We start from the raw sequence: 25,716 nt of genomic DNA, 5'->3' as shown, positions 1-25,716 counted from the left end.
GCAGGAATACATAGTTTAAAAAAATTATACAATTGTACACGACAGATTTTTTAAAATAACATTTTACCTTTTCTTTTACTTTTAGAGTAAATCCCAACATTAAATATCTATTTACGTATTTATTAATTCTTTCCTCCAAATTTGCATTTAATCAAAAGAAGGATACAAAAAACGAGGAACACAGTTTGTAATAACAAACAAACAAGGGGGAACAAAATCCAAAACAAAATAAAAAAAAACCAAATATTTATATAAAAAAAAGGTTTGTAAGGCATTATAAATGCTCCCTAGGGGCTCCCTTATTTGCCAGTCCTTTCAGTGGATTAGAATATAAGTTCATTCATTCATTCATTCATTCATTCATTCATTCTTGAATTAGTGAATATTCAGACCATTTGGATTTCTGGATATAAAACTTCACATATAAGTTAAAAATAAATAAATAAATATAAAAAACACGACTTCTATAATAAACATCTTTTTTTGTAAATTAAACCTAGTCCCACATAACATATGAAAAACATGTTCGACTTCAATCTCAAAAAATAACATAAATGCATCCGTACAATAAAGGTACAATTATTTAGTAATTTTTTCAATGAAGAGACCAGCGCTTTGTGCGTCACCAACCACGTGGTCGCATTGTCACATGGTCAGCCCGGAAGTTTGTGCCGTGTGCTTGATACGTTAACATGTTCCTGTCACAAAGTTACACTGAAGCTAACGGTGGATTGTAGCATCCTTTAGAGAAATATATATATATATGTTCTGTAATTGTACGTGTTTCCTGCTTTGTACCAGCCGCCATGACTGAAGAGTTGTGCCGCTTGAAGGCAGAGCTCCAGCAGAAAGAGAAAGAGCTTTCTGCTCTGAAGAATAAACTGGCACAACTGGAAAAGGTACGAAAGTTTTAATGGATGCTGAGCTTCATTGCTTGTTCAGATATGCAGGCTGTGTCTTTTATTTTCTTCATTTTTATGTAGCACTTTTGCATGTATGTTGCAGCTAACTTTAATATAATTATGGCATCCTTGTTGTCTAGTATAGTTTACAACGTTAGCAAACATTGTTCATAGTCTGCCATGGAACATAAGAGCACAGTTGACACCAATAGCGTTACTCCTGAAGATAATGTGTAGTTTAGGGAGGGAAATATTAAATATTATAACAGAGTAAGAAATGGTCCCAGTAATATTTAATTCAGTTTAGTTAATTACTCTTCTTAGAGGACAGTTTGTGCTGCAGCAAGTGTAAAAACACACAACAAACCAAACAAAAGCTCATAGACACAAAAACATATAGCAGTTAACATAAACCTGTGTGCAGGATGGCTTGCACCTTTGCACAGATGCAGCTAGAGGCATGCAGATTAACGAGTGTCCACCATAACCCTGCCTGTAATAATGTAGTGAGCATTAACATATTTAAATAAAAATGCAAAATACAAATGTGAACATTTCTTAAGAACTTTATCCTTATCAATGTAGTACACATCACCACTGAAAGGACATCACAGTCTCAATAATACTGGGCATTGGCACAGGTACCATGAAGGTTGATGCCGCAGTGTAGCATATACTGTCATCATCATCATTATCATCATCAACACAACAAGTATAATATATACTGTTACTGTCACCGTATCATCATCATCAGCATCGGCATCATCACCAATATGAAACAGAGAAGAGACACATGACACCTAAAATAACACAGAGCATATAGTCCATATCGATGGAGGTATTTATGCCAGTCATCAGGGGGCAAACACATATCCTCAGTTGCCGGTGCTGTAAAGATAAGCATCACATACTCATGTATACAAGAAAATATGTAAATAAGAAATGAGATAAGATAAAACTTAATTAATCCAATTTGCTGAAAAATTACAGTAACATAACAATAAAAACAATAGAGTTTTAAATATAAAGTATGTGAGGAGTGAATGTAAAACCCATGTACTAAATGAATGAAAGTAAGGTAAGTTAGGTTAAAAAAGTAAACTCAATAAAGTACAGTAGAAAAGTAGTATTGGCAATATATTGAAAGTAAAATTGCGCATGATATTAAATGTAATGTTGCACATGACTGAATGAATAAATGAATCAAATTTAATTGTAAGTATGTTTCAGGCAAATGCAGTGTGCTTTCCAGTAAAACATAACACATATAAACACATATACATACTTCACATAGATGCACATGATGTTAAGACAATATTGCACATTAAAGCAATCTAAGAATGCAGTGCTATATTCATAGATTCACATGCTTCTCAGTTAACAAATAAGTTAATAACAGTCAGTAACAAACAAGTAAAAACACATTCATGTCTTCTTATCACATAAGGGAAAAGAAAAGTATTAGAAAAATCGGCATTTGAAAACGTCCAAAATGAATGTGTATGTTTCAACAAAAATAGAGCCCACTTAGCCCATTATAGCGTAAATGCTACTTAAGCCACTTAAAACCCTCCTTATGAAGAGCTTTTCACATATAGCGCCTTATGTCAGACATATGGGCTGTAGACATGTAAAGAGAGATATAAATGCTCATTATATTATTGAGGCAGACTGTTGAAGGCTGTGATGCCACATGGCTCACAGCTCCTGTTTGAACTTGTTTCTTATATCTTGTGTAATAATTCCTCCCTCAGAGTCATACCTCAGCACTGGAGTTGCATGACGAAGTGACACCCTTAACCCCTCTGAAAGCCAAAGCAGCCCTCAGCAACGAGGAGATCATGCGGTACAGCAGACAGCTCCTCCTACCTGAGCTAGGTGTCCAAGGTGCGGATGGTTAAGACAGTGTTATTCTGATATATGGTACAGAAAGCAATCTGTCAAGTGAGATTTATGGCCTGAATGAACTGAACAGAGTGAATCTTAATTATCCACAGGTCAGCTAAACTTATCCAAGACTTCAGTGCTGGTTGTGGGCTGTGGAGGACTGGGCTGCCCCCTGGCACAGTATCTTGCAGCAGCAGGCATTGGTAGGTAATCTAACTGATTATCTTCACCACTTTGTGAAAACCTGTATTAGCAAATAATTTAAAAGTTTAAGAACAATGTTTCTCAACACACAATTGCACAGAATTGCATGTATTGCGTGCTTTGTTAACTTTGTACCCTGATTATACTTTAATCTTCCTGGCTGACCACCATTATCAGGTTTTCACATGTACTCTAAAGCCTCAGCAACCTGTTTGTCATTGTGTCTCTGCAGGACGCCTGGGCCTGCTGGACTATGATGAGGTAGAGCTCAGTAACCTGCACAGACAGGTGCTTCACGCGGAGGACGGCCAGGGCCAGGCCAAAGCTCTGTCTGCCGCCACTGCAGTTAGAAGGTACTGATTGACTGGCATAAAGTACTTTACACAGAGGTCGCAAGTATCTTAATATCATTTGATTATAGTGTCATCTAGTAGAAACAAAGTGTTTGATGGCATTTGAGAAATGAGTTCCTGCACAAACAGACCTGAAACAGAGCAGTCGGTGTTTTGATATTATTAGTAAATGTTCTCTAACTATGGTAATTGGAGTATTTCTATGCTTTTTTGTGACCCTCTGGTTGCTGTATAATGCATACTGGCGCTTTCCAGTCTCACCACAGGTTATATTTGGTTGTGTATTTCTACTCAGTCTGCAAATATTGTGTAAACATGTTATTTTAGCGATGGCTGTTTTTGGTGCCTTTATCCCTCACAGTGGGCCTACTGTGGTTAGCAAACACTGTGTAGCCATGACCACATGAGGGCGCCATTTGTATAGTGTTACAATTCTGAGCTACACATACAGTACACTGCCACCCTCTTATTTTAATCCCTAATTGTTCATTGATGATAATTTACTACAGATATAATACAATTTACAATACAGGAATCTTGAGTAATAATGTGTGTTTTTAAGATAATGTATTTATTTTTGATAGCTGAGACAGACGGCAACGATTAGGAAGGAGGGCAGTGACTGGGGGCATGTGACTAAGGTCCCATGTCAGATTCAAAACTCACATGTTGCTGTTTTTGCAGTTTGTTCTTGGTTCAACTGAACCACCAATAATGACCCTGATATTTGTTTTAAGACCCTAGCCCTCAATAATTTCTATTTAAGCTGCTAATTTGTGCCATTGGTACAAAATATCTTATAATTAATAGAGATGTGTAGAGAGAAGAGATGTTAAGCAAAATGTAAGACTGGTTCTACAGAATAAGCCTGAAGTAAAAAAAAACTGAACTGAATCACATATCAACACTGTTAGAAAGGTTCCTTCTTATCATTTAGGAAATATCTCAAGAGTTAGACCCGACTTCTCTTTGGAAGATACCAACAAGCTGACCTATGCCTTTCTTTTTCTTGCAGAGATTACTGTAATGCACTCTATACTGGATTACTTAAACAAACCACTGATAGGTTGCAACTTCAAAATGCATCTGGTCATTTAATGCTGGCTTACTCGATATACAAAACATGACTTGCAAAAATATGGTGAAGCAGGTTTCTGTTCTTACACGCCCATCATAAGACAAACAACTTCTGTTGATAGTTTTAGTAAACAGCTCAAAACGTACTTTTATATTCTTGCTTTTAATTTATTCCACCCTTTCTTTAAACATGATCTTAAAATGATTTTTTTATTAAACTATAATTGATTTCTCTTTTTACTAGTATTAATCTTTTTTTTTTTTTAAATCTCTTTAGGACTTTATTTCAACTTCTTGTTTTTAATACATTTGCTATTGACTTGTTTCTTTTGGGAAGCACATTTAGCTGCATTCTATGTTATGAAAAGTGCTATATAAATGAAGTTTATTATTATTATTATTATTATTGTTGTTGTTGTTGTTGTTATTATTATTATTATTATTATTATTATTATTATTATTATTATTATTATTATCATGGTGGGCCAACCCAGGCTTTTTTGAAAATGACTTGATGCATTTGAATGTGACTTTATGTCTGCAGGCTGAACTCAGCAGTTGAGTGTATTCCCTACCACCTGCAGCTCTCGCCGGAAAACGCCTTGCAACTCATTCAACAGTATCCTGCTGCGAAGCACTCAACCTACATGTGTTACACAGACCCGCTGCCACTGGCCAATTCTTTGTCATGAATCCATCTTACAGCTGCCAAGTCTCATTCAGGCCCATGACTGCTTATGTTGCATGAAGAGAGTTTTAGCTGTTCAGTTGGGAAATGTGCACATGTGACTAACCAATGGCATGAACTCATGTTGTGATGACACCTTGACTTCACTGACCTCATATATGACATTGTGGCTGATTGTTCAGACAATGTTCCCACTCGTTATCTGGTGAATGATGCCTGTGTGCTCAGCGGCAAGCCTCTGGTGTCAGCAAGTGCCCTTAGAATGGAGGGCCAGGTAAGGTAGAAATCTTGCATCAGTGTGGAAAAAGTCCATCAGCTCCTCTCGAATAGTAACATTACTTTATCTTTCTGTGTTTCTGTAGCTGACAGTATATAACTACCATGGAGGCCCCTGCTACAGATGTCTGTACCCAGTACCCCCACCGCCAGAGACAGTGACCAACTGTTCTGATGGAGGGGTGTTGGGAGTGGGTGAGTCTTTTCCCCTCAAAACCATTTCATTATCCACTAGCATGCTGGTAATTTTTCACAATTAATTGCTTAGTCTATAAAATGTCCAAAAATTGTAAAAAAAAAAAAAAAAAAGGGAAAAGGCCCAAAGTGATATCTTCAAATTGCTTCTTCTGTCCAATTGATAGTCCAAAACCTGAAGACTCTTCATTTTCTATCATGAATGATGAAGAAAAGCAGCAAATGTTTGACATTTTTGCTTGAAAAATTACTGAAAAGATTAATCGATTATCAAAATAATTGGCAGACAATAATAATAATGATAATAAAACAATAGATTATATTATTAGACATATGCAGCAAGGTATTAATTTAAGTAAAAGTAGATGAAAGTGGAAAAAAGCTAAGTAAAAATGTGTGTTTTCAAAGGAGGACAAAGATGTGGCTTGTCAGATCTCTAAATGATAGCTGTTGCTGGTAAAATAACCCACTTCTCTTTAAGTTCCGGGAATAATGGGCTGCTTCCAGGCTTTGGAAGTCCTCAAGGTTGCCTCTGGACAAGGCTGTATCCTTTGAACTCCCACACAACATACAGTACCTTCTTTGGCCATTTTGTTACCCTACATCAGAAACATCTTGCACAGTCATCTGGATGAATACACAAAGAACTGCTGCAGGGGTTTTTATTGTAATAAAATTAGAGATGAGAAGGTTGTTTTGTGCCTTTCTGATAAAGCAAAACTGGCATAAATTTTTTTGTCTGGACTCTGCTGACTTATCATTTGCTGTTCCTATGAGAGCTCTTATGAATCTGTTGTGGTTACAGTGTTCCCACTCTAATATTGAGACACATCAGAGACTAGACTTGTCCTGTCCTGCCTTCTGTGTTGTATTGTAACACTCATGCTGACACCTGGGCCTTCTGCGTCAGCCAGGGAAGTGTTGCACTGTTTTCCAACCAAAAACGGCTACATGTTGCTATGGTGTTCATACACAAATGAGGCATGCGCCAGCTGATTCTCTGAATCAAGCAGCACGGTGATGCTTTTCACAAAGTGGCCTTTTCCTTGACTGGGCGAGGCAGCATCCTGCGGGCAGCAGCTGGTGATGTTTGACGCTCAAGACGCCAGATTCAGGTCCATCAAGTTGCGGCCCAAGCAGGCTGGCTGTGCAGTGTGTGGAGAGAACCCCACTGTGACCCAGCTGGTGGACTACGAGGCTTTCTGTGGAGCCGCTGCCACAGATAAGGTTGGTCTTCCTGATTCAGAAAATCTGGGATGCTGTGTAAACCATCAATTAAAACAGAACACAATGATTTGCAAACCCATTTTGACTTATATTCAGTGGAATATAGTACAAAGACTACTCTTCAAACTGTTGTAAACTTATTCCGACTTTGATCCCTGTAAAATGTTCCAAAAACAGTGTGGACAAGGGCAACAAAAGACTAGGTTAACAGGTAAAAAGAAAGTTGAAAATCATTATTACATTTTACAGTCACATTTTACACAGTGTCCCAACTTTTTTGGAATTGGGGCTCTAAGAGACAAAGTTGACGCGGCTTCTCATATCACGGGTCATTTACATTTTTACAAGAAAGTTGCTTTTGGAAGTAGTAAGTGTTTGCTCATGAGCTGGGCTTTATTGCCATTTGATAAGACACAGTTATTCTCTAATCATGAGAAAAATCTCTCATTGCCTGACTTCCTGTGTGTTTCAGTGCCGCAAACTCAACCTGCTCTCCAGAGAACAGAGGATCACTGTACAGGTAGGGAACATACAGTATACTACAGAACAGCTGACCATTGCGTGACTCCCTGTATTTAGTGCTGTTTATTGTATGATTACTCACAATTTTCCCAGTTTTCATTTGCATTCATAAACTGATTACATCTCGGCGCTGACCCAGCCCCAAATGGGAAATGACTTAAAATGTGCCTGTAGTTTTTCTATGGGAAAGAATAATATGTTCTATTTGGCACTGAGAGCAGTGGTAGTGGACTGCATCTGTTTATGTTTCTTGCAGAATTGGCGCTTTTTAAACCCGCTGAGTCATTAAGCGCAGAGATGGGGATCATGATTGATTGGGCTGTAATGGAGATTGTGCAAGGGCCTCCGGTTAGAAACAGTTTTGTTTCCTGTGATTTGAGGAGAAGCAGTTAAAATGTTCATATTACTCCACTTATACAAATCCACGCAACATTTCAACATTTGCTGTGAGTAATTTTGGTTTCGGTGATTAACTGTGGATATAAATCAATGCGATTTTTCCAAAAGATAAAGCCACACCTCTATCTAATTATGTAGTTATCAGTATTTGTGCATTAATGAGTGTTTTACTGTAATTCCAGGATTATAAATCGATATTGGACAATGCAGAGCCCCATCTCTTGTTGGATGTGCGCCCTCTTGTGGAGGTGGATATATGCCACTTACCTTTCTCTCTCAGTATCCTTTAAGTGATGGAGCCACACTCACATTGTCGTAATTCTGTATTGTCTGCTTACGTTCATCCTGTTTGCCACTCCTGTGGAATTACTCTCCTTATATTGCTGCCAGACATTCCCCTCTCAAGTTTAGAGGAGAGGAAGAGCGAACATATCCGATTACTTCGGGAGAGAATCAGCCAATTGACACGGCAGATGGCAGGTGACTGCCGGCCTCCAGGTAACATGTCTAAACACTGTTTAGAGCTCTGTACTTGTTGTTTGAAATGAACAGGCACGCAGAGCCACTTGTGCATATTCACAGTCCACTTTGTAGTCTCATACTGCTGGGCCGGTTGGAGGCTTATTTTGGACGGCTAGTAGCAGGTTGTAATGGGGTTGCTAGGTGACCCCTTTTCCAAAACAAGCACGGTGGACCTGAGCAGCTGGCCTGCTTTAGAGAAATTAATATTCAAAATGTTATTTTGGTGATGTTCTGGATAGTCACTGTGTTGAGCTTTCCTTGTCAATGAGCTAAATTTAGCCTTGAGGACTGTTAGCTTAGCATTTAATAGTCTTATTGTTTATTATATTGTCAGTTTCTGCATAATCGAGTGTGATGTGTAATCTTAAACACTCTTGTTTGCAGGTTTCCCCAAAGAAATTCGTATGGCAGAAATTGCTACAAAATTACTGTAACATTGAATAAAAAACAACAGAGTATTGAATATGAAGTGAAATATGGAGTTTAGAAGAAATTAAATAAAAAAGTACAAATAAAATAAAATAAAAATTAATATTGGCAATGACATAGAAAGTAATATTGGCAGTGATATGGAAAAGTAATGAAATATAAAATTACACATGATGTCAAATATTGTACATGATAATAAACATACATTTACATCATCTATAACTCTTAATCCTCCTTATCGAGTACCCCCACCTTTTGTCCTTCACGGACTTCAACAGCAACACGAGTCTCCTCTCAGTGTTTTCTCTCTGCTGCTTCCTCCAGTGTATGTGATCTGTAAGCTGGGTAACGACTCTCAGAGGGCGGTGCAGGTTATGGAGGAGATGAGTGGATCAGAAGTGGACAGCGTCACAGTGAAAGACATCTGTGGAGGGCTGATGGCCTGGGCAAAAAGAATAGACCCCACATTCCCACAGTATTAGTGCATTTAAAATGGTTTTCTTTGTCAATAAATTCTGCATTCTGTTTGTCACCGTTGTTGATTTTTTCTTATTTCTATCAGAGCTGGGCAATATATTGATGCTTCATCAATATTGTGATATGAAACTGTTGTCTTAGATTTTAGTTTGCAATATATTGTGATACATTTGGTCTTTTCCAGGTTTTAAAGGCTGCATTACAGTAAAGACTGTTGTAGTTGTTGTATGATTCACCTTTATGCACTTAGTCTTTATGTCCACATTATTGATGATTATTTATCAAGAATCGCATTGTGTTTGTGAAAGCACCAATCGTCATCACTACATCTATCTGTACTCAGCATGTTGTTGAATGTCATTACTGAATTGCCAAAGCTCACATACCAAGTGTAACAATGGAGCAGTTCCTTAAATTGTGTTGTGTAATCTGGTGTGTATCAGTTCATCAAATACATGAGCTGGCAGTTAGATAACACGTAAGCATCCTTGCAAAATCAGGTTCCTCTTCCTGTTTTTCTTATGTCAGTGCTTGGAAGTTCAGCTGATTTATTCACACAGTCCAAAGTTACAGGGACTGTGTACATTAATAAGCATTTCAGTAAATGTACCACTTTAGCATATCTAAGAAATGAACATACACTTTCCATGTCAGGGTTCTCAAGCAGACACAATGGTCCACATACCCTTATTTTAAGCAGTTTCTAAACTTTATGATAATAATAATAAACTTTATAAATTTATTTTTCAACCAAAAGATACATGGTGCTTTACATGGTAGACCCAGAAGTAGGCTAAAACATTTCAAGTGCAGGGCAAGTAAAATAGACATAGACTAGCTATGGATGCCAAATCTAAAAAAAAAAAATAGAAAAAAGAAAATAACTCTAAGAGGTGTTGTGACTCCAGACAGATTTTTTTTTTTTACTTTTTTGGCCAAAAAAGGCCTTTTGATAGCAAAGCTTACAGACCCCTGGTCTATGATAATCATACAAAACACAATATTATGTTAATGGGCTGGCTAACAATACTACTGATTCAAAAAACAAAAACAAATTCCTGGTGCATCCATCAGAGCAACCGTTATGTTCATGCACACAGTGAAGGTTTGAAGTTTGAATATTAAAGTGAAAATTAACTCCAATAAAATCTTGTGAGTTTGCTGCCTTTTGAAGATTAAAAACCATAGAAGGATAAATATACCAGGCAGACATGTAGTATGATGTAAACAACAAAAGCTACGATAAATACAATTGATAATGTATGTGTTTACAGTACATGTGTGAATGATCAAGCATTAACAATAGAGGGGCCCCCATGTGAAATCCTGCTTAGGGCCCCATAAAGGCTTGGGCCGGCCCTGGCAGTTAAGACTGAAAGCTGGACAGAGAACTCAAACTTCTTCTCTCTTTGTTCATATTTATTGAATTAAAGTGACATCGATCCATTCCTCATTTTGCCGGTGACCCCTTCAAGGCCCCCTGGGAACCACAGGACCGCACTTTGGAAACTAGTGTCTTGTCTCGTGTAGAATAAAGTTTTTTCTTGGCATGACCAAGTTGAAATAACGGAAAAGAAAGGCACATGCGCATTGGTTGAGGTTCCATCGGAGGCGCCATTGCTTCACAGGGACTGTAGTTCACGTTTTCCTCCCCACACATGGAAAGTCAGTTATGCGGAGATAATAAAAAGACTCCAAGCCCCAGCGACGGTCGCTGCTCTTTTTCTCGTCTAGCGGGGGGAGTAGTCACAGCTGGAAGGATAATAAGATGCGCATGAATTTACAATCTGGAATAAAAGATAAGAGAAAATAAATGGACGGCTCGGTGAGTGTCAGCGCGGCTGTGCGTAAAACTTGTGTTTGTTTTATGTAGGCGACGACGCTTTGTTTTGCCGTGAGACTTCAGAAAGTGCAGAATTATAAAGTTGAGACAGCGCTTTCCTCAGTTGATGGAGTTACAAAGTTTCTTCAGACCGCTCACAATGGAAAGAAAAGCGCCCTTCGCTGACTGTGAAGGTAAAGTATCATTTCAGAAATATTTAAAGCGACGCTTGGTTTTGAACAGGCTTTACACGGAGGTTTAGTTTAACGGTAACAAAGTAACTCCTGAATGTGTAAATTCAGCTCTTGTATAACTTGTTTTGCTGGCATTCTCGACTCGGGTCGTGTTCTGCCAGCAAGCCAATCGAAAGTGGGAGGGGTGCAGATGTTCAGAAGCCTTGGTTCCAGATGTTTGTGGAGGTTAAGTCCTTGTAAACACAAAAATGATACGCTTTATCAACTTAAACGTGTCTTTTAGGCTGTTGTTTTAACGTCTGCGCACGACCTGATACGGCCGGTTGTAGTGATACGTTCAAGTTTGATCAAAACTCGCAAAAGGTCGATAGTGAAGTTAAAACTAATGGTATTAAGGACAGTTGTGGCTCCTTTAGCACAGTCCATTTACAGCAAGGCAGTATGAGCTAGCTTAAAGCTACTCTGGGAAGTACATACAACCAAAACAATACAAGGCAACAACAACAACAACAACAACACAAGTAACTATCTAAATCAGGGGTTCCTAAACTTTTTCAAGGACCCTGACAATAGATGCGCATTGGGCCACGGACCCCCAGTCTGAGAGGGTTTTGACTTAAAGGGATAGTTCACCCAAAAACGATCTATTCACCTTCATGCTGATTGAAAGGCAGGTTTAGTTTTTCAATCCACAACACACTGCTGGAGTTTCACAGGAAAACAGTTGAAGCCAGCCAAGTTGACTCCAAAAATGTTATTCACACCATGTTTTTAGCCTGCATCTTCAATGTAGATCCATAAGCCATGTTCATGTGCACATGTACACTGTCTGAACTGTGTGTTTGTGGTGTGACATTGTGCAAACAGCATGTTGGTTCTTTAGGAGACTTGGATTATGTCAGATGAGCAGTATAGAGGCATTTTATGTTTGTTTCAGTTGTTTTTGCATTTGAAAACTGGTCACCATTCACTTCCAATTGTTTGGGAGACTCTGCAACTCTGTTTTTCTGTGAAACTCCAGCATTGTTTTGTGGACTATCAAAATAAACCAGACCCTCAATTGCATCAGGGTGAGTAGATAATGACTGAAATTTCATTTTTGGGTGAACTATTCCTTTAAAGAATCCCCTCTGAGTATTTGTTTTAGGTTTGAAGTTAGTTAAGTCTTCACAGTCAATCAATCATCAAACTGGGATCACTATAAATTATCAGTCAAAATGGCCAACCCTGAATCTTACCATGTTAGTTTTCAGTCTGAATGCCGCCAATCTAAAGGATGAGGTCAGATTTCATTTTTCATTAAACAGAAGATTGCAGAATTGCAGAAGAAATTATTTTTTCTAAGTAGTGTTTTGTATGAGCAAGAATCTGCTGATTTGGTACATTTCAGAATACAGGGGTTACGTTTCCATTGACTGATCAGTACTGTAGGCAAGGTGATATATTGCTATTTTTTAAATCTAATTTTAGGAAAACTGTCATAGTATAAATAAAACACCACCATATGCATAAAATCTGAGTTTAAAAAGTTTACTTTTTATGCAATCAGAACAGCAAAGATAGATAAAAACATTGCCTAACTGAGCACAAAATGAATCACTGCCACAATCGACAGTATTCTCCCAAAACATAATGTCGTAGTACTCAAGTTTATCGACATTTTCTTGCACCCCTGTTTCTGAGTGTGTTAATTGAGAAAACAGATTGGCTGAGACATGTTTTTGTTAATGAATGGGACTTAAAAGTGTTCACAATGGGAATAAAAGTAGCTGTTTAATTCATACAGCTGGGCTGCACAACAGCACCGTTCCATTACTCTCTACTGTATTCAGGTGAATACTTTTTTCATTATAAAAATAGCACTATGTGTGTTTCTCTGTGTGTGTGTTTGTGGGGACAGGCTTCCTGTGGTCAGAGTGGATTACTGACCTCAGTGAGGAGAAGGAGCACCACTCCAGGATATGAAGTTTGTTGCAGTGATTTTACTGCAGAAGTCTGCGAGTCACTCAGAGACTACCTGCCCATCCAGTGAATGAGTGTGTGCTGCGTGAGCTCAGGTGGGCGGATCAGCTATTACCCTCTTAATTTATGAAAAACAATGTCACTTTGATAAAACATACAGTGCTGACTCACTACGGCTGATGAGGACCAAAGACTCCATCCACAGAGATCAAACTGTGCTTCTTTCTGCCAGCTGTCAGTAAAACCTCCACTATTCAGCGTCTCACGTTGCCATTGGAAGAAACCCAATGTCTGCCTCCTCTCCCCCATCCTTACCTCGAGCCTTCCTCCACTCTCTTCATCCGCACCACCCGTCCTCGCCGTCCACCCCGTCCCCGTCGCCGAGCCCGCCCGGACCGCTCTACACGCGGCTGTCCAACGGCAGCCACAGCGTCCCCAGCCCCACCAACTCCCGCGGCTCCTTCCATGGGGTATCCTTCCTGCTGCAGATAGGGCTGACCAGAGAGACGGTGAACCTGGAGGCCAATGACCTGTCGCTCTCCTCTGTCAAGGACCTGGTGTGCTCGATAGTGGACCAGAAGGTAAGGGTCTCATCTCATATCATTCACTCTCTGTTTTCAGTGAAACAGTTTTCAATTTTTCAAATGTCTTCTGACGTGAAAGCTTTTCCACAAACACATGCAAACCTATTACAATTAGCTTGTTTTCATACATATAGGGTTTAGCATTGAGAACCAATTTCCAAAGGAATTATTACTTCCAATTCTGCTTATTAATTCCTATACAAATTTGACTGGCATTAGTTTCTAATTAAACTGTGTATTGCAAACGTACTGTATATCGACTTGGCTATCTGTCTGTGCCTGTAGCAATGTGAACTGAATGCATGTGTGTCTTCTTGTCTCTTAATGCCTTTGTCTTATTAAATTGTGAGTCTAGCATTACTCTCAGTTAACCTCCTCAGCTGTTGCTAAGTTGCATGATTGGCAGGTGAATAGGACAAATTGTGTGTCTTGTAATAATCACCTCAATTTAGCAAACACTATTCTACAAAATTCTTGACCAGAATGTGTTGTGTGCCTCTATTGTTACAGTAAAGTAGCTTAAAGCCCCTTTTACATTAGACAGAAAGCCCACTAACATTTGCCTTTTGTCTGCAATGATAAAGGATATAAATGGCATTCACTTCTGGCTCCAGCTCTGATTGGCAGTGATGGAAACGTGACACCTAATTTACTCCACTTTTTCAGTGCAGGCAATGAAGGCTTGTTGCTTCCATTGGTGACATTTTGCACCTCTTTTGCTCTTTTTCCATACACTTGTGCAGCTTAGCTTGACTTGGTTTGGCTCAGTGCGTCAGCCCAACACAGTGGAGAATGCAGATGCTTTGAAGGGGTGTCTTTAACTGATGCATGCTCATTTTCAATCAAGCATCTGTAAAACAGTGAGTAAACATTTTAAGCAACATTTAAAAAAAATTGGTATAAAAGGGGTAAAAGTAAACCCCAAATTCAAGAAACCAGAAAAAAGACCACTTTCTTTACAGTTATCTAGCTTACATTAGCTTAGCTCAGTGTTTCAGCTGGTAACATTTCACACAACCCTGCTGTGAAGAATGCAGGAGGACACTCAAGGAATGGAAATTGAGAATCGTTAAGAACTGAAGTCAATCAGCAGAATCAGAATCATTAAAATTCAATGATACCAACCCTATTCAGTAGTAATACTGAAGGCACTAGAGGGCCAACATGATGCACCGGCATGTGTTTTGCCATCTTCTACCATATTCATCTGTTTAGGTTTTTATTTTCCAAAGCAGACATCTGGGCCTCGTGCCCCAAAATGAGTCAAACACCGCAGAAGCATGCACACAACAGCCCTGATGCTCCTCCAGTTACAGGACGCAGTCTAGTAGCACCACTTATTTACATTGTGGTATACTGTAGCTGGACTTACACGCATACAAGCTCATGTGCGCACACATACACAGAACTGCTTGTGGTTTTGCTCTCCCTGTGTGATGTTGGACCCACTTTATTTTCCATGACATTGGCAATGTGTTGTAATGACACTGGAGTGTAGCCTCAGCATACGAAGTGGCTTTGAACACAAGTACAGGCTGCATCATTCACCATCATTTGCCATTTCACATTTGGTCGTGTGAGAACATCCTAAGTGCAAATCAGCGGCGCCAGCTTTAATTTGCCTGTTCTTGTTCATTTGTGCTGAGAGTGGTTAGGCAGCCCTGATCATGGTTTGTGTCTACTAGTGTCTCTGTGTGTGTCTGCTTATAACATGCAAAGTAAGAATGAGGGTTAAACACTTTAATTTTTGTTTCTAATTTCAAGTGGCCCCATATAATAATAAGCATTGTAAAACAACAACACCGCAGATGTTATGCCTTTTATATGAAGTGGTTTTCTCTGCCGGGAAAATATGTGCATTGTACGACTACAGAAACCAAATAAGAATCAAAAAAGTATTTCACATGAACTGAAGCATTAAAGGAGCAATATATAAGCCATAGACAGTATATCAAACAGTTTGAATCCCCTTTTAAATATACAGTCAATACTCGAGGCTCAGGCAGGTTGCCTGCAGGCTGAAGGGACATTTAACTACATAAGTGCAAAACGACCACAACATTATATTTTGACAGTGACAGGCGATGACAAATCCTACACTGTTTCTGTTAGAACAGAAAGTTACGCCTGTTAATCTGACAACAAAAGCAGTTATTAACATCAGCTTATGCTAAAAGATAACTAATGATTTTGTATGACGCATAAACAGACACTTACTCATTCAGTGAACATTTGGCATTAATTTTAAATCTAATAAATGTGAAATGGGCAAACAAAAACAGACATCCTGCACTGGAATGGAAATTTCAAAGGAGAACATGGTGACTGTAGCCTTGTTAGAGAAACCAGTATTTCAACTAAACATGTTAACTTAATCTCTGATGACAAGTCATGGTCATTTTTGGATTTAATGCAGTAAATATATTAAAGATTTCTCCTTTAAACAAACAGTAAATTTTCACAGTAAGTTGTACAATAAATAGAGTTGCAACAATTAGTTGACTGATCAATTAGTTAAACGAAATAAAATTAGTTGCCAACTATTTTGATAGTTGATTGATGGTTTTAGTCATTTTTCAAGTAAAAACGCTTAACATTTTCTTCTTGAATTCAAGATTTGCTGCTTTTCTTTGTTGGTCTTGATAGTAAGTCTTTGGGTTTTGGACTGTTAGTAGGACAAAAACAATTTGAAGATGTCACTTTGGCACATTTTTTGGATATTTGAGAGACTAAATAAGTAATTGATTAATTGTAAAAATATTAATCTATAATGAAAATAATCATTAGTTGCAGCCCTAACCAAGTATTGCAAATTAAAATGTAGAGTTGATAACATCTATTATTATTCATTTACTAAATATACAGCATTTGTAAACATATTAAGGTTATCTAAACCTCTTACCCAGTAATTGTCTTCTTTGAGCCCATGGATGTGTACTTCATTGTTGCGTGGGGATTAATGATGTGCAAAGCCTGTTGAAATAATGAAATGGCTCCTGGGTGCATTCACACGTTGCTGTTTTTTTAACCTCTTGTGTATAATGATGATTACTCCGTTTGTGTCTGTAATTATCATTGGCTGAATAAAACAAGGGTGATTAAATGAAGCACTTTCATCAGCCATCGGGATCTGAACATTTAGGTCAGTCAGAGCTATATTTGTGCCCGAGGTGGTGATAATGGAAATAAGGGGGAAAAAATGAATGAGGAACAAACTCGTGTTGAACAACGAGTGGGAGACAGTGAAGGAGCTATCTCTATTGAGCCTGTGTCCTTGGTTTCATGTTGTCCAAGTTGACATTCCAGAGGAGCAGGGTAATGTTGTTGTTCTTTATGAGGTCTGCTGATTCTCACTAGCTAGTTATGAACAGTTCTGGTCCGCAGAGCAGAAAATCTCATCACTGCGCATATTTACATGGATCCTGTAACATATTGGCATAGTTGCAAGAATCTGTAACAGGAAAAGGGTGGGAAATATGATGCTTTGAAGACGATCCATAATGAAAATCAGTGCAGTGCATTCTCGGTGAGTGGGGGATGATAATCTGCCAAGATGAGATCTGGATCACCTATTTCTTATGTGCAATTTTATCACTGTGTATCACTTCATATCATATGCATTCATCTAAAGATGTCATGCACTGTAATAAGATATGGCAGGAAACGATCTAATTTATGGCCACCAGTCATGGGAACTTTGAAAAGGCTGTATATACAATAAACATCTGAACATACTGTACATGCTTTTCATAATAATATACTGTACATCATCACCACAGAACATATCCAGCCTGTTCATCCACGTTATTGTGCATTTCTTCTATTAAACGCTGCCAAATGCAGTGTACTGCCTCAACTATTTCATGAAATCCAGCCATATGGCTTTGATATCAATGGAAAATGTGACTGTAGGCCTTCTGCGCTCTCCAGTCCATCCCTGCCTCCTCGCTTCTTGTTCTAAAATATGCATGACAATGGTGAGCCTTTTACAAAATCCGCTCATCCTGGCCAACTTTTCCAGCTGAGGATCTCTGACCCCTCGCTTAGCTGTTGACAGTCGTCCCAGGATGTCTCCAGTCAGCAGAACCTCAGGTGTCTGTCAGCAGAGGTGAGACAGGAAAGAGCTCCAGACTTCATGTGGTAATATCTGCATGGCGATGGAATCTGGATGGATGTGTATTCCCCCCTTCGTGCTGATGTTTCCTCTGCTGAGAGCTGGCCTGCTTCACAACGTGACTCACCATTCAGCCATGCAACAAACAGGGATGCTTATCCCGACTTAAATCTGTCCATTCAGTGTGAACTTTTCTGCTGTGTCAGCTGTTGTGAACTTTCAGAGTGGGATTTAGTTGTTTATGTAAATCATGATATAAACCATGTTGACATCATGGTAGCCTTTAGCTGTGTGGCTGAGCAATTTGTCCATCTGCTTGTTGATTATCTGGGTCTAGGTCACTGTGCCAGCAGGGCAAGAACCCAGATGCACTTGTCTCAGTTGCAGTGGCATCCCAGTCTGATTTCAGGCATATTGGAAGACATACAGTAGTTTCCACCACCATCTTTGCTCTGTTTATTTCCCAGCACGCAGCTAAACTCCCACATTGACCTATTGGAACAGTACAGATGGATTTATAGTTGACTCAAGGGGTTGACAGATTAATCCTGTTATGGATATATAAGATATATCCAAACTACAATATAGCCAAGTGCAATATCCAAATTGCAGGAGCATCAAGTTTTGACTAAACTTAAAAGTGTGAAAATAAATGCAAGAAATGACAATGTCCTCTAAAATCGTGACTTGTATTGCAATCACAATATCTGTCAAAATAATCACAAAATGATTTTTTTCTGCAGTCCTGGTTTGCATTTAGCATTGAGCATCGGATTTCAATCATTGTAGACTGATTGTTCATCAGCCATATTAAAAAAAAAAGAATCTTAGGTATTTAGAGAAGGTAAGACTCCTGCTGTCCCTGCAAGAAAGCAGCCACGTTTTTACTGCAGTCAAACAGTATCTCCACCTCAGACAAGCTTGCTGGGGGTTTAGTCCAATCAAAAACTTAGGAGAAAACACAAGCAGCCCATGCAAATCAATCATAGTTCAAGTAGTTCTCATATGGCTGCCTTAGCCAAATGTGTAGTTTTTCAGGAGGTGAATATCAGGTATAGTGTAACGTCAAATCCTGTGCATGCATCCACTGTAAGTATGGCATAACCCCTTAATGCAAAAGTATAAAGGTAGAAACATTCATACTTTTCATTACAGGCAGGCGGCTCAGCTATTCTACTCAGAAACTTCATTCAGGCTGCTTGTATCTGCAATCTCATTCTTTCAGTATGTTCTCAAAGCTTGTGACCATAGCTCAAGGATAGAATGTTGTTTTTCTGGAGAAATGAGTGCTTTGCTTTGTAGCACTTTTGCTGTTTTGTACATTTTCACAGTTTTCCCCTGTGGAGCTTGTTCCAAACTATAAGATAGGTATGCGATATCTATAGATCTCTCTGACAAACTAGGTCATGACCAGCTTTCACTGAACCTTAATATTAAAGATGTAACTTGCAGAGAAATCATTTTACATGCCATAGATAAAAGCCTGTATGCTATGGCGGATGCACTCTGGACAGCTGTAAAATGACCAGATGTTTGCATGTGCTCTCTTTCACTGTGTATAATGTGTCACGGCCTCAAGGTTGACATTTCATATCTTTCCTGAACCCTTTAGTTTTGAATCAGTCTCATTGTTTGACAGGGAGCAGCCATGTAGCCTGTTATAATAGCTGTGTATTGTATAGATTTTGTATGGTTCATTTCTCTTCCTGCTAAAGACTCAACAGCATGACTTGGCCAGCATCCACAGTATAGATTTACTTTCTGTCTGTTCGCTGGGCTGATCTGATGTTGGTTTTGATAGTAGTGGTTTGGACCACATTCAACAGCTTTAGTGGTTAAGGTCAACCTTAGTCTGGGGCAACCTGATCTTGATAGGTTCAGTCTATTGCGGTTACTGCTCCTGCAATCTACTTTAAAATACGTCTGTTTTAGTGTCACCACTTGGCACAAGGGTATCAACTCTGAGCCAGGCTCCTTGAGGATTGTGAGAACGGATGAAGGGAGCCAGTCAGCGGGTGGTGGAGACCCTCCCAGTCGGGTACCATCGAGCCCAGATCTGACCCATGACTGCGCATTGATGGCCCCCCAGTAGCTACACACAACTCCAAGTCAAGACAGCCTTGTTTCACTGGTCGGGTTACGACTTCTCTGTCTGATTTTTGGGCTTGATGAATGGCGCGAGATAAACATCCATAGCTTCCACTTGTTGAGCCCTTCCTGTTTGGTGTCGCCCAAGTCCTCTTGTGCAGCCAGCAAGGGAGCAGTGGCAGGACAAAAGTTCACGACTCCCTGAGAATGACTCCCAGTTAGCCAGCTGGTCAGCCTGGACATGCAGCCAGCTACAGAACATTCCTCTTCACCCAGGCATTTTTGGAGGATGATGTGATGTTGCTGGAGATGGGTGGGATTAGACTGCTAGGAAACTGAAATATTTGAAGCTAAACACTTGCTTTGGTAGTGCTGAATATCTGACACAGCTTGATGGATGCTGTAATGGCAATCGCACAATCAACACTGTTTAGTTTTCAGTCTTTTACAGGAATTTATTTAATATCCTGCAAAGTTACAATTGAATTTTCTGGTGAATGTTGGCAGCATACATGTTTTATATAAATGGAGAATTTACAGTGCAGTTTGGCATCAGTTAAAGGCTTTTCTCGCTATCAAAGGACATGATAAAGCTTAGCAGGAGGAAAGAAATTTGAAGTTCTTTTGGCGTAGGTAATGGAAAAAAAACATTAAACCTTTGCCTCAAATGTTAGTTTTATGAATACTTTAATTTTAGCGCTTGTCCTTAGGATGTTGCTGCGTTTTCACTCCAGCTGGAAATGCTGTGAGAGGCAGCTGCCTCAGCCACAGGTTTCCCTACTGGTTTTGTCAGTGCTGTAACTCCCAGTCTCTGGTTGAGGGCTGTACAGCTGCCTCTGTAATTAGCGAGACAAAGGCCTTTTTGAGTCAGAAACAGGCTATGTTGGACAACGTACAGTAAAATAGCAGAGTATTATAAAAACAGAAGGATTTGGATTGTTCTAAACCTTTGAGTGATATCACTTGCATGATGCAAGGTAAGACTTGGCAAGGAAAACCAGATCGGCTCAACATTCCTTTTTCAAGATTAATTAGACTGAGTTGCAACATTTGAGACGGCTTTCTTTGGTCAGCATTTGTATGCTTTCATGATGGTTTTATATTTGCCTTGGTGCTATACATCAGATGTTATTGTGTCTAAGTGTTATCACAAGATTTAGCTTTATAAGACAGAATCAATGACAGTCATCTTCATGTGGCATTGAAATTTGTCATAAAGACGGTCCCAGCTTGGAAAAAGTACCTATAGAAAACAGCAAAAGATAAAAAAAAACAGTTCTATTGAGAAGAAAATGAGAAGAGAAAACAGCGAGAAAGAAGGGTGCAGATGGAAAATGGAGAGACTGCAGTTCACATCGACCAAAACTAACTGAAACACACGGGAAATAAATCACCGCCATCTCCCTCCCTCCGTCCTTCCCTCCCTCCCTTCGACAGTATAAGCCCACATCTGCATGTTCCTATGGAGCTGGCAGCCATATTTCACCCCAGAGGACGTCCCAACAGCACAGGGCTTTATGTGTGATATACATGAGGCCAGACGTTTCCTGGAAAGCACATTCAGCTCCTACTCAAGAAAAAACAGGTCACCCATGAGTCAAAATACTCACTGTTGCTATTGGTTGTGAATACACACTGTTATAGCCATAGCATTTTTCCAACTTTTAGATGGTTTTCAGAGTTCATTTGCAGGCAGACTGATATATTCCAAAGCCATGGAGGTGACTAAATTGATATCACAATTGGGATTGATGAAAAAAAAAAATCAAAAGTCTTCCGTGTACAACTCAAAAAGCCTACTTGCACAAGGAATCTATCAATTTCCCCGGTCTTGGAGTAATTTGTGGAAAAGGGAGAGAGAGAAGAAAAAGAGAAAAAAAAATCTCTGAAGTTAAGTGAGCTAAGTAATTTCTACCATCTGCAGTGCACATTTCTGCCGCCTCGCTCGCCTCTAAATGTAAAGTGGCAAGGCAGAACACAGGGCCCGGCCACAAGACTCAGAGAATGACAGAGTGGAGAAGAGTGGTCCTCTTGAGGCAAAGGGGGTAGGGGAGGATGGGACAGCCCCGCTGGCAGACCTTCCACGGGGCATAGAGGGGGGTTGCGGCCACCGTACGACTGATGTCCTGCCGTTCAGTTGGTGCCAGAACCACCAGTAGACCATAGGCCGCTCCTGCCACCAAGTGTGGCTTTGCTTTGGATTTTCTGCACTACTAGATTGCCCAAATGCCCTTCACCATACTTGACTTATGCCAGTGGTGAGAGATAATCTTGCATCACTCCAATCATGCTTAATGCTGGCTGAATGAGCTTTCGATTATGATTATATTGAAGAGGCAGGCAACAGTAATGTTTAATTTAATGCTCGGGAATCCTGGTGACTTCGTCCTTGTGTAGCCAGCCATGTGTAGTGATTTAGGAGCTCTTTCCTGGGAGACAGTTCACTGAAAGAGGATATCTCATTTCCCTCATTAATTTACTCATTAACAACTTGAATTTCTCTCCTCCTTAGCCTGGAGTTCCTCCTTCACTGCACTTGCTGACAACCTCAGCACACTTAGAGGACTTCAGCCATGACAAATGCTGAAGAGGAGGGGTCCAGTGACATGGAAAGTGCCCTCTTCAAGATATTAACCCTTGCTTACTAGACCTGGTTAATCCCTAATATCACTTTTCTGAACTGAAGAACCTCTCAACTCAGAAGGTTAGTACAGGACAGAAATTATATCATGGCCAAATGGCCGGTGCCATGGATGCCCTGGAGTAATACACCTTGTAGGGTGACTCACAAGATGCACACTTTGGGTATAAGCCAGTCACTTGTCTCAGGCAGCATCATGGCCTCCGCTGTCGGCATTTTCCAAATTCCTGGGAAACAATAACCTCAGAGTTAGCAGTCTACATGCTGAAAATGGCATACTGGCACTTGGTTTGCTAAATGTACGAATGTAAACAAGCTAGCATTTGCTTTTCCTTTTGTGGTTATTCAGACATTTTAATGCCAAGGCTTGCCTCCCCACATGCAAATGTTCAACCTAAACGAGTTCCCCCAGACGCTAATTTGCAGGGACACTGTTTTTGCATCTTAGTGTTCACTAAACCCAATATGAGATGTCAGAGCCAGAGTGGTTTTCAGCATAATCATGTGTGTAGCCAGACCTTTCTTCAGCGCAGAGCTTTGTGGAGGTGAATCTTAGGTCTATCAATGTGAAACTATACCCCTTCTAAAATTACCCAGCCACATGGCAAGTGGCATATCCTGTTTTGAAGCAGCTGTTGTGCCGTCAAAAGAAGGTTTCACATTTCCTTATTTTAAACTACATGCAACACAACAAATAACCAAACTGAAGTTTCACAGTGCCTCCATCATCACACTGGACAACAACAGTAGTGTGATACACCGGTTAGCAAACATTAGCTAACTATGAACGTTGTGTGACATGCACAAGTTAGCACAGTAAGTTAAGGCAACAAAATCCAAAATGTAGAGTTTTTGTGGAAATATAGTTTGTCTTTATGGATTATATTGATGTTGAATCGACAAGAAGACTGTTGACATAATATGCCTTTTATCTAAGTTGTGTTTTTGAATTATTAGTATATAACATTTCTTAAAATTTGGCGTAATATTTTACTAACTTTTGTTTGATTCAGATTGCTAATGCTATATGCAGGCTTGCATTGTTTTTTTTTTTACATTTTGTCACCAGTACAGAAATGCTAGGTAACTGTTAAAGTATGATACATTTGTTTGACCTTGACAGCCATTAGTTTTTGGTTGTATTGATTGCTGATAGTTACTGATCAGTCTAACTATCAGCTAATTGTACTAAAATAAATACATTTGTATCTATCAAAGGCCAAAGTGCCCTTCCCCAAAAATCACTTAATTCCAGGCCTGCTAGTACAAACAGATGTTATGATCATGATCTTAGCAGATGTGTTAACATGCCAAAAATGTCTCCAATGTCCTGCAATGAAGACCATATTGTCTCTGCTGTAGCTGCATAGTCATATCAGCATTGCATTATTGATCCAGACAATAAGAGCAGGTTGCAGAATGTCTTATTCTGTGTTGTTATCTCAGAACTGTTTGCCTTTCCTGTCTTTCAGCACTGTGAGTGATCTGTCAGACTTATAGGAAGGTAGCAGGGCAAGTGCAATTACATGTTGATACAACAAGAAAGCAACAAGAGGCCTACTGTGTCATGAGGGGAAAAAGGTCTTAAGAATTTAATACACAGCATTTGCCCTCATGAAAAGCACCACAGGCCAAGTGGAAAGTAAAGTCGTGGTATTACAATTCCACTTTTGTGTGATTGGTTTGTTTGAGGATTTTTAAACCCAAGGGAAACAGTCAGCCACTCAGCATGACTCCTTTTTGTGACTGTCTCTTTCTCCAGTCGTACTCGCTGTTCGGTTAGTTCCCCTCAGAGCCGCTCCCTGTTTCCATATTCTCCCTATTCCCGCTCTCCAATCTGCTGTGGTCGGCGGAGCAGCACAGCCTGTTCAGTCTGTGTGCCTGTGCTCAAGTGGCTTTTCTCTACACTGCACTTGCTATTATTCTTGTCTGTGTGTTTAAATGTTCAGAGAAATTGCCTTCGGTGTCTTATGTTTTGAAGAAGGTGACGGACTGAGTGTTGGAATTTGGCTCGACTGAATGTTTAGTCTTGTTAAGTTCTTTTGCATAGGTACAATTGTATTTCTGTTTAACTGCTAATTCAACAAAAGAATGTCTGTAAAAGTAAGGCCTCGCTATTAATCATAAAGAAAGAGAAAACCTCAAGCAGCCAGTGCCTGCCCACTTTCTGTAACACAGAACCCACAGCAATTATTGATGTTTCTGTTGAGCAACAGCAGCATGTTCCTACATCCTGCTATTACCGCACACCTTTTGACCTCCGGCTCCACCAGAACAAGAGAAAGTGCAGTCGCCATCAATCTCACGTAAATTCCCCTCAGCTTCACCTGTTTATTTGCCCCGTGTGGAGGTGAATCTGGCGGCTGTCCCCTGGTACTCTATGCCAGAGAGGGGAGATGGAGTGCGTACTGCAGTATATCTCTGAGGCGGAGGCGCTGGCGGAGGATCGCAGCGGGGCTATAACTCATCAGCAGTGTGCGGGGGCCTGGCCAAGCATGTCTTAGATCACACTGCTCTCTTCCTGAGAGGCCTTAGATCCTGTGACTCAGCCTTCCTCTTCTCTGCTCAGCCTCTGGACACTGTAATGCATGAAACACTCATGAACACACACAAATACTGTCATACTCACACACATGCATGCAAGCAAACACTCTCATATGTGCAGGAGATTGTCATTGAAGAGAGATGAGACAGTTTCTGTCACATTTGAAAAAAAAATGGTGTTATTAGGCCAAAAGCCACCTGGCTCTCATCTGGGACACAGTGGCTAGCAACCAAAAAGTGACCTCATCCCCATTATCTTCACTGCACTTCAGTCATTTTGCACTTAAGGCCAAATTGCCACAGAAGAGTATTGTTTCTCTGGCTTCACATAATCAAAAGCCTGGTGGAATAATTGTGGGATTTTCTTTGGAGACCACTAGGAAGAGATTTGGCTGGAAACCATGAGCTATTGTGGTTTATGTAAATTGGGCAAGCGGTATACCTTTGTTAGAGTCTCCTGATGATTGAAATAGGTCTAGGATGACAGGTGTAGAGTCTCCTACTACGCTGTGGTCTGGACACGGCCATGGACCTTAGCTCAGTGGTTAGACTTGCAATTCAACCTTGTCTGCACCAGAAATGTAGATACACACATACGGTCACATAGGC

The 25,716-nt window shown here is 39.9% G+C and overlaps 2 protein-coding genes across 3 annotated transcripts in view; both read left to right on the top strand.

Annotated features, from left to right (window-relative positions):
• Positions 1–638: 638 nt before the first annotated feature.
• mocs3 (molybdenum cofactor synthesis 3) lies at positions 639–9,210 on the top strand. Its single transcript, XM_084743034.1, has 13 exons — positions 639–899; positions 2,657–2,789; positions 2,900–2,992; positions 3,226–3,346; positions 4,968–5,042; positions 5,268–5,385; positions 5,474–5,582; positions 6,064–6,126; positions 6,646–6,809; positions 7,282–7,329; positions 7,913–8,009; positions 8,121–8,228; positions 9,006–9,210. The coding sequence occupies exons 1-13, from the start codon at positions 807–809 to the stop codon at positions 9,161–9,163; spliced, it is 1,380 nt and encodes a 459-aa protein (XP_084599160.1). The 5' UTR covers positions 639–806; the 3' UTR covers positions 9,164–9,210.
• Positions 9,211–10,799: 1,589 nt separating this feature from the next.
• The window catches only part of prkd3 (protein kinase D3), a 50,255-nt gene continuing 35,338 nt past the window's right edge, over positions 10,800–25,716 (top strand). Inside the window, exons 1-2 of one of the 2 annotated variants that reach the window (XM_084742152.1) lie at positions 10,800–10,983; positions 13,075–13,717. In XM_084742152.1, the coding sequence (XP_084598278.1) occupies positions 13,424–13,717 (294 nt within the window). In that variant the 5' untranslated portion in view covers positions 10,800–10,983; positions 13,075–13,423. Of the gene's footprint in view, positions 11,175–13,074; positions 13,718–25,716 lie in introns of both variants that reach the window. The other variant, XM_084742151.1, reaches the window with a different exon arrangement.

This window comes from Lutjanus erythropterus, chromosome 18, assembly GCF_056507025.1.
Source record: "Lutjanus erythropterus isolate fLutEry1 chromosome 18, fLutEry1.hap2, whole genome shotgun sequence".
Classification (NCBI taxonomy): domain Eukaryota; kingdom Metazoa; phylum Chordata; class Actinopteri; order Lutjaniformes; family Lutjanidae; genus Lutjanus; species Lutjanus erythropterus.
This window is presented reverse-complemented; position numbering and strand designations above follow the sequence as displayed.

Bases quoted from the DNA above. Each gene is read 5' to 3' on its own strand.
- mocs3 (XM_084743034.1), top strand. From the start codon at position 807: ATGACTGAAGAGTTGTGCCGCTTGAAGGCAGAGCTCCAGCAGAAAGAG. The intron at 900-2,656 runs GTACGAAAGTTT...TTCCTCCCTCAG, and splicing joins AACTGGCACAACTGGAAAAG to AGTCATACCTCAGCACTGGA. The intron at 3,347-4,967 runs GTACTGATTGAC...TTATGTCTGCAG, and splicing joins GCCGCCACTGCAGTTAGAAG to GCTGAACTCAGCAGTTGAGT.